Source organism: Hyaena hyaena, unplaced genomic scaffold, assembly GCF_003009895.1.
Source record: "Hyaena hyaena isolate Hyena2069 unplaced genomic scaffold, ASM300989v1 scaffold_312, whole genome shotgun sequence".
NCBI lineage: Eukaryota > Metazoa > Chordata > Mammalia > Carnivora > Hyaenidae > Hyaena > Hyaena hyaena.
Genome location: NW_024080943.1, coordinates 1,932,512 through 1,941,487, shown reverse-complemented (window position 1 = coordinate 1,941,487; position 8,976 = coordinate 1,932,512). Strand labels below are relative to the sequence as shown.

The 8,976-nt window shown below is 54.5% G+C and overlaps 1 protein-coding gene across 3 annotated transcripts in view; it reads right to left on the bottom strand.

Annotated features, from left to right (window-relative positions):
- The window catches only part of SYS1 (SYS1 golgi trafficking protein), a 28,954-nt gene extending 20,269 nt beyond the window's left edge, over nt 1-8,685 (bottom strand). Inside the window, exons 1-4 of one of the 3 annotated variants that reach the window (XM_039248466.1) lie at nt 8,492-8,685; nt 8,038-8,277; nt 6,396-6,463; nt 3,932-5,171 (exon numbers count right to left, since the gene is read on the bottom strand). In XM_039248466.1, coding sequence (XP_039104397.1) covers nt 4,931-5,171; nt 6,396-6,463; nt 8,038-8,199 — 471 coding nt within the window. In that variant the 5' untranslated portion in view covers nt 8,200-8,277; nt 8,492-8,685 and the 3' untranslated portion in view covers nt 3,932-4,930. Of the gene's footprint in view, nt 1-3,931; nt 5,172-6,395; nt 6,464-8,037; nt 8,278-8,491 lie in introns of those variants that run through there. The other 2 variants (XM_039248467.1, XM_039248468.1) reach the window with 2 other exon arrangements.
- Nucleotides 8,686-8,976: the final 291 nt, after the last annotated feature.

Sequence of the window (8,976 nt, the reverse complement as noted above, 5' to 3'; positions counted from 1 at the left end):
CCCGGGACCCGCTCGCCTGCACCCTCCTACGCCCCAGCGCTCCCCTCTAGCGGGCCTCGCGGGCCTGCACCCCACAAAACGGACCGCGGAGCCCTGGGCGGCGGCGCGGCGGGGCTGCTCCGTGCCGCCCAGCTCGGTCGGAGAGCCGGTGCCTGGACGCCACGCGATCCCCACTCCCGCCTCCCCTACCTCTAAGTAGCCACTCCCCACGCCGCCTCCATCCCGCAACCTCCACGCCAAGCTGTCTCTCTCCGGCCCACTTCCTGTGTCGTCGCCGTTTCGGTTCTCTTGCTGGACATCCTCAATCCCATCAGTCTTCAAAAATCACCCCCACTCGATCTTTCCCCCCAAACCCCTTCTATTTCATCAACCTTCGCCTGGAGGTCTGTCCCATCTGTCCGTGAACGCCGTCCGCAGGCAATCAGGGCAGCGCGCTCTCAACCCAAACACACGGTGCTGGGGACCCCCTGCACTAGTCCTCGTGGGAGCCCGCCCAGGGAGCCCCAAGTGGGGAAGGCGTGGGCCTGGGCAAGACTGGCAGCTACCGCGCTGCCACACAGGGAGCCAGAGTTGGGCCCGGGGTCAGCCATCTGATGGACTGTGCCTGTGTGCTGAGGCTGGGATCCGTCGTGTGCAGGGCACCGCTGGGGGCCGGGGTGGGGGCGGGGAGGCAAGGATGCAGGCACTTGGGACTCCGGCAACGTGCCTCCCACAATCCTACAGTCGGTCCGTCCCCTTACCACCCTTCCCTGTGCCTGACCACTTCAATCTGAGGCTTCTCTTCTGGGCTCAGTTAGATCCTGCTTTTGGCGGGGCAGGAGGTGCAACAGATCTCAGAGATCACAAACCACCCCAGAGATGGCTCCCTACCAGTTAACTGGGAGAAAAATTAACTTTAGAGTGTTAGATTCAGAGTGACTTTTAAGAAGTCACATGACCTCTCTGAGCCTATTTCATCTTTTTATAAAATAGGGATACTAATGTCCATTCCAGAGGGCTCTGAGCAAATCAGGCTTCAGGTAGGTGAAGCAAGTTTGTAGGGTGTTGAGCAAAATGTCTGTCGTTTTTTTCCTGCCTTCTTCCTGGCCCTGTGCCAACATACAGCCCCTTGTTTCTCACGCATGAGCACTTACTTAAGGTAACTAGCTGCTTGTTAAAAAAGCCAATCTTAGGTTCACTTTCACAACCTTTGGATATAATGACACTTTAGATTCCAGAGACTGTCCATCTCCTACACTGGACCACCTGCCACGAAACATGATGGGAGGTGCAGAGGACGAGGCTGTTGAGGCCTCATCAGCTCTGCTCTGCCAGGGAAAGTTGTTTACTCCTGATCTTCAATTTCTTTGTCTGCAAAATGGGGAAATAATGGTGCCTCGCTCATTGGACCAAGTGAGAATAGGTCACTCTGCAGTGCATGGCACACAGGAACACAGTGCTCGGGAGGCACACCCCCATCACGGGCAAGCCTATGCCCACGTCTAACAGCTGAAAACGCTGAGGCTGGGAAGAAAGGTGCCTCCTCTGTAAAAGGAGGAGAGACGGGGCAGTGGCCCAGTCACTGTAACTGCTTAGATTTCTGGATGCCAGCCACTGGCTAAATGCTTTACACCTATCTCACTGAATCCTCACAACACAGAGAGGTGTATCTTATTCTCATTTTACAGACAAGGAAACTACGGTAGGGGGAGGTTAAACAGCTTATCCAAGCCTCACGGCTAGTAATGTGACCCAAGACTTCACCCCGCACTCCGGTGCGGCTCTCTGAAGCCATCTAGCCTCGGCCCCTACAATTCTGCCTTGCCTGGGGAGTGGCAGGACAGGGATCCAAACTCTGCAATCTCTACCCACTTGGGGCTCAGTGCTGTTTTCACCACCAGTTGCTACTTTCCTACAGAAACCTTCAAGTAGGGCTTTAATTCCCTCTCCACAGAGGGCCTCTTTTTTGCCCCGAATCTGCCCCCACTTCCCGTGCCCAAGGCTCTGTGCTCCTTGTGCTCCGGATACAGGGAGGAGAGCACGCCTGTGCACGACTGGCCCTGGGGACTACCCGAGGAGGCCACTCTGACCTGAGAGTCACTGTGCCGTCTACGAAACTCTGCTTCCGCGGGGGCTGTGCACCTCATGGGATTCCCGGGTGCCTGGAGCTTCCCACCCCACCGCACCCCACCTGCTGGCTGCCATCCCGGCCCCCATTTAGCTGATTTGGAAAGAGCTACCTAGAACTAGGGGTTTAGGGGCACCCTCTGAGTTAGACATCCCTTTCTCCATTCCCATCTTCCTTCTGGGTCATACATGATTCTGAGCACCTCCTATGTACTAGTCTCCACTTCTCTTCTCCAAATGGAAGTTGGGAAGTGGCGGGGGAGGGGGTGGGGAGGAAGAGAGGCCCAGACTTTAGACCGCTAGAAAGTCAAGAGAGAACACCATCTCAGTGGCTGAGTGGAGGTAACTTTACCCTCTGGAAATAAAAACATTTCCCGCAGTTATCTGTTCGTTTGGAAATGTGGCCATATTTAATACACTGTCTACCAGTTTTTCCTAGAAAGCTCACAATGTTAACAAAGCGCTACATATCCTTTGTATTTGAAACAATACAGCAGGACGCAGAGGTATAATTATAAAGTGACAGACTTGCACGTCCTTTAACTATTAATGTCTTCAGAATGAGATTCTTGTCAGAACCGGAGCCCAAATCCTGGGTCTGCCAGCTCCTAACACATAACCTTGGGCAAATGCCTTAGTTTCCTCATCTGTAAAATAGAGACGATACTTCCTATTTCCGAGTGTTGCTGTGAAGATGAAGTGAGCACCATGTAAAGTACTGAGCCTACGGCTGGACATCTATTAAGCACAGCTCCTTATTACTAAAATGACAGACATGTTCTTGCCACTGCCCAGTTCTCTCCAGGACTTGCCTCTAGACACTGCTTTTATTGTTACTTTAGAAATCGTAACAATTTCATTAAGGTTACGTATTTTTCACCCCCAACTGTCATTCAGCTCAGTCACTGTATTGTTAGAGGAAAGAAACTGGCTCCCGACTTCTGGCAAACTTTGGCAAAACCAAATTACCATTCAAGGGGCAAAGGTTCATCATTACAGGAGATATGCAGAAGAACAGGCACAGAAAAACAGACACAGGACTCTGAAGGAAACTCCCAGAGAGGTGAGCCAACCCAGCGGGGGCAGCCACCCAGAGCTGACCAAGGGAGCCAGCGGCCACATGACATGCGCTCTGGTGCCCTTCCCGAAATAACATCAGCCACGTGCCTTCATGGTTTGCAGTGTCTGGGAGAAATCCACCCACCCAAGGGGAGTCTTCCCCATTGGTCTTACCTCCTGGACCCTGCGGCCAGGATCCGAGTCCCATTAACAAGCTGCTCCCTTCCAGCCTGGCCTGAGCACCGAGTGACTGAGGCGCCTCACCCTAGCCCTTTCCCCATCTCCACCCAGGCACATTCACTCTTAAGCCTTCATCCTGACAGCCTCCCCTCCCTTCTCTGCAGGACGTGGGGGGCCAGGAAGTTAGAAAGGCTTCCCGGGCAGAGAGCAAAACCCATTAGTGAAGACCGTGAGCTGCAAGCTGACTGCTCCAGGGCAGGCTCTGGGGGACCCAGAGAGGAATGCTGATGGCTACAACACACGAGTGGGTCTAGACCAAGTGTGTTCCACGGGACACACTCAGAAATGCCTGGCAAGAGAGAAAGGACACTGAGTCATGGCAGTTCACCCAAGACACAGCAGAGGAGGCTGCAGATGGAGGGAAATGGGACACAGGAGCTCCCCGCACTTAGAATTTTAACTGAATGGAATAATAATCTGTGGTCTAGGAGAGAAAGTGACCTGATCATTCGTTATAGCTCCCCGTCCGACTGTGCGGGTCTCCCGCCGGCCCAGCTGCGGCACTACAAAGCATTAAGCACAGGCAGAACAACGGAAAATACTGTATTTATGTACACAGGAGGGACAGCTGCAAGCCCCAACAGAGGGCAGGCCACCCCAAAGAAAAATCTTAGCAGCAAATTCCTAGCTCCCTCAGCACTCCCAGCATAGCTCAAGTTGGAAGGCCGGGCCTCCCATCTCTCGGCGCCCGTCATACCCTTCCCGCTGCAGAATTCCCAGCGAGGCAGGGAAAAGGAACTACTGCCAGAAGGGAGGCTCAGTGGGAGCGGGGCTGCCTAGTCGTTCCTAGAGAAGAGGCAGTGGCTCTATGGTGGGGGGCAGACCAGGAGCGATGCCGGGACTTCTTCTCCAGGCCCTATGGCCTGCTCTGTTGAAGGCTGGAAGCAGGTGGGGACCCAGCGGAGAGAACTGGAAGAAAGTCAGTCTCGGGTTCATGGGTGTGCACACACATGCGTGTAGCAGGACACAGGTTGTGCATTTTCCTTGTGCTTGATGCCTCCATCTGCCGTCCTCTCTGTGACGGCAGCCTAACACTCTGCACCTCTGCCTCTCTGTGGCTAGGGATCCGGAAACCAAGTGGTTCTCCAAACAGAACAGCTGTGGTTCGGCAACATGGCAAAAGTAACAGTTGTCCCGGGGGAGGGGAGACAGGTGACTAGAACAGTGGTTTGCTCCAATCAGATATCCTTGATTTGGTTCTTTTTTCAAATAACAGGCTGGTGACAGGTATGGTGGTTCAAGAATGACATGGTTCCGATTCTGCCATTACCCCGAAAGAGGTCCCCTCGCTGACCTCCCAGACAGCAACGCTCCAGCAGGCAGAGGCCATCCTTGCAGCTGCGGTCCCAACAGCCACCTGCCTTCTTGACACGGCCTCGCTATCTCTCCCGCACCAACAAGACTTCACATTTCCAGGGTCCCTCTCAGACCTGGGCTGGACCTCGCCTGGAGAGTCTGAACAGCCCAAGGTGTCGGGGAGGGAGGGATGCCCAAGTGCCCAGCAGGGTGTCCAAAGGACCCGATTCTAGACATTGGATTTAGGGGCTGAGTTGAGGGGGATCTCCTTGAGCTCCGTCCGCATGCACAGGTACTCCCCGATGACAGCCATGAGCGCAATGCACACGGCCTGGACCAGCCACCAGGTCAGCGCCGAGGGGAAACGGGAGCTGTAGAACCAGCAGCCCAGGAGGTGAAAGAAATGGACAGTGACAGTGAAATCCAGACACTGCTTCCCTCGCCGGATGAAGTACAGCAAGCCCAGAGCACTGTGGGGAGAGGAGGGCAGTGAGTTGTCACTGGGTTGTCCTGGCCTTAGATCATTTGGGGAGTAGGGACAATTAGGAGAACAGCACAGTGGTCAGAAGCAAGCAAGAGAAGTGTGAAGCGAGGGTTCCACTATCAGATGCCTAGAGAGAGCCGGCAGGTAAAGCGGGGAGGGAACCGGGCTGGGTAGAAGAAAACCGAAAGTACAAGCTTGATGAGAAATGGCGACTGTCACTCAGAGGAATCCTAGGGACTGGTGGGGACTGCGGCACCCTGAAGCACACACGGGCAATCCAAAGTGGGGACTGCAGCGGCCTGCAGCTCGGCAAATCCTCGTGCTGGAGAGTTGGCCTGGGATCAATCGATCTTCCCATTCTCCAAGAGAAGCCGGAAATCTGGATTTTTTTTTTTTTTCTTTTAGGTAAAATATCCTGACTTTTCAACTCAGTGGAAAAATGTTTTAAACACCAGTTGGGGGATGGTAAAACAGAGCGTAGTCTAGGAGCCAAATTCAGGTCATAGTCAGCCCACCCCTTGTCAGTCTCCAGTGTGAGGTCTAGAATAGTAATGAGCAAGGTGCTGTTTTAAGTATTTCCCACGATTGAATTCGTTTAACCCTTAAAACTATGAGATGGGTAATATTATTCCCCTCATTTTACCAATGAGGAAACTGGGGCTTAGATAGATCAACCCGTCCAAAGTCACGAGCCTAGTGGAAAGCTGAGATTCGAAGCCGAGTGAGTCTGCCTTTACAGCCTGAGATCGTAATTAGTACGCTAAACTCCCTCTCAAAGGGCAGGCAATGGTCACAAGTGACCTTAAATGTTACCCAGTCAAACCCAAACCCCTCAGGGTACCAGCGAGGTGCCCAAAGCCCAGAGAGAAGGGAAGTAACTTGGCCAATGGCACTCGGACCAAGAACAGAACTGACTTCTCCTGACCCCCAGTCCCACCCCTTCCTCGCCTCCTTCCACAACAGGGAAGTGATCTGAGATGGGGGTCACCCCACAGGCAGCATGCAGAGTGATGTAAGCGCTTTCCAGTTCCGTCAAAACAGTGAGGGAAGGAGGCCTATAACAGAGCCAGTCCCGGAACTGGCCTTTGCCACCCACTTGAGTCCACCAGGCCCCAGGAATACGTGCCAGCCTATCTCATGTCCAAATTGAGCAAGTTAGTTCCAGTGCTAGGAGCCCCAAAAGCCAGAGAGCAAAACTGGTGATACTCACCAGGTGAGGGCGTTGAGGATGAAGGACATCATGGAGAGCCGGCCTGGAGGGGTGGAAAAGCCCAGGATCTGAGGGGGAATCACAAATGGAAACATGCTGGAAAAGTGACTTGGCTTGGCAGAGCTCCAGGCTCCAGGACCTCCTAAGGAACAAGCATTCTTCCCAGAGCACAAAAGAAAACAGGCCCCCGCATCTGCAGGTCAGCCTATTTCCAACAAGGCACTGTCACTACAAGACGTCCACTACGGTACCTCACCGGACCCCAAACGGCAGCCAGGAAGAGACTTACAGAGGAGAGGCAAAAGTTCAGAGAAGTAACTTGCCCAATGTGATACAGTCAGTAAACTGCAAGAATAAGGCTCTATTACAGGGTTCGGTAAACTGAGGCCCTGCCAGCCAGACACCTAGTTTTGGAAATAACATCTTATGGAAATGCTACCATACCTACCTGCTTAGTACTGCCACTGGCTGCTTTTGTACCACGACGACAGAGTTGAGTAGTTGAGACCTAAAACCTTTACTCTCTTGCTCTTTAAGAAAAGCTCTGCCAACCCCTGGTCTAGAATTTAGGTTGTGTGCATGAGATGGCTCTTCAGCAAAGCCCAGGATTCCCACATGACCTTCCCAGGAGGGCAGGGGCTCCTAGAAGCTACTACTGGGCACCCAGTGTGTGTGCAACTTGCACCACTCTTGATATAATAGTACTGAACACCAGGCACCTGCCCAGCATTTTCAGCTTACAAAGGCCTCTGACTTTCCTGATCTCCTGTTACCCTCACAACAACCTAATACCTTGCCCAAGGGCTACCCAGAGAATAAGCAGCAGGAGCAAAGATTCCATTCCAGATGTCCCAGCTCTGAGAACTGTGCTTATTACCATACCCCACAGCTGCCTCTCAGATGCAGACATCTCATAGCCCACCGTGACTTTATGAAGCACTTTCATCTTCCCAGGCACCTCTGGGGTCTCGAGGCTTCGTCACATCTTGCTGAGAATTATTCTGCCCAGTTTCCAGAAGAGAAAACAGGCTCAGAAAGGTGAAGCAACTTGCCCAGAGTCCCACAGCTGGTATATCTGGACCTAGATTGGATGCTAAACCTCTCTGAATCCAAAGTACAGGCTCTCTGCATTGCAGTCTATGACCTCTCTCTCCACTACTGGTCTCGTGATTTTGCAGACAGGAGAACTGAAGTTCAGCGGGGGCAACACTTGGCCCACATCACACAGCTACTTGGTAAGCGATATTCAAACGGAGGCCTGATTCCAAAGTCTAAGCAGTTCCCATTATACCTCCGTGAATGTTCTTTTATCCATCCCCCTCTCCAATTTGGCACCTGAGAATCTGGGGCCCAGGGAAGTGAAGTCACTTTCTCGAGAGTGTCAGAGAGGAGATGCATCAGGTGGCCTGGAACGCAAGGCTGTTCCTTGACATCCAGGCCCTTCCTTTGTACTAATAATCTGCCTCTGTTAACAGTCATTAAATTTTATGGATTGAGCACCTGAGGCTTAGAAAGATGAGATCCTTCTCCAGGACCACAAAGTGAGATGGTGGCCCAGCCAGGCCTGGAGCCCCGTAGTGTCGGACCACAAAGCACATCGGACGAGGCCGAGACTCCGCCCGCGCCGGCCCGGAGACCCTACCTCGGCGTCGAACATCTGGTCCAGCGAGGGGCTGCTGCGCACCAGCCCGTCCACCAGCGCCAGCCACAGGCCCAGGGAGCCATAATAGACGGTCTGCATGAGGACGATCTGCGACAGGATCAGCAACGGGTCCCACACGTAGCTGCGGAACTGGCCCGCCATGCCGGCCCGCGGGGCCCGGCCACCACCCGGGGCCTGGGTCAGCGCCGCCGCGCCATGGGCCGCGGGCCGCCCTGGCACCTGCGAGGACACACGCCGGGCCTCAGCCAGCGAGCCGTCACCATGGCAACGCCGCCCCGCCCGGGAGGAGGGACTGGGAGAGAGGGGACGAGCCCATTCCGGGAGTGGGGGTGAGGGCGGGGCGGACAGACCCATTCCCAGGGTAAGGGGAAATCCTGCCCATTCCGGCTGCTCGGGCCCCGCCCGTCCTCAGGCTCCTTCGGAGTCCACTTACCGGTGACGGACTCGAGGGCCGAAGTGTCCGAGCGCGGCCCAGCCTCACCGGCTGACCCCCTAAACAGCACTGACAGACAGGACCATGGAGGAGAAGCCCTACCGGCCTAGAGAGGCAAAGATCCAGCGACAAGAAGCCGAGCCCCGACGGCGTAGGAAAGAAGCGTTTCCGGGGAAGGCGGTGGAGGGGCGGGGCTGAGATTGCGCAGGCGTAATGGGCGCAATCTTCGGCTGAGCCCCCTAAACCCGGGCACGGGCCTCGCGGAAGCGAAGAGTGCACATGCGCAATATGAAAAGTGAAGGCGAACGGAAGCGAGGCGCGTTAAGCGGTAGAGCTTGCGCGCCCTCTGCAGGGAAATCTTGGAGAGAAGGGGCGCAACCAGGAGACTAGGGAGCGGGGTGGGCAAGAGGCAGGGAAAGATGGTTAGGAATTAACTAGTAGATAAGTGCTGATTCTACATTCCGTCTTCTAGGTAAAGTCTGGGA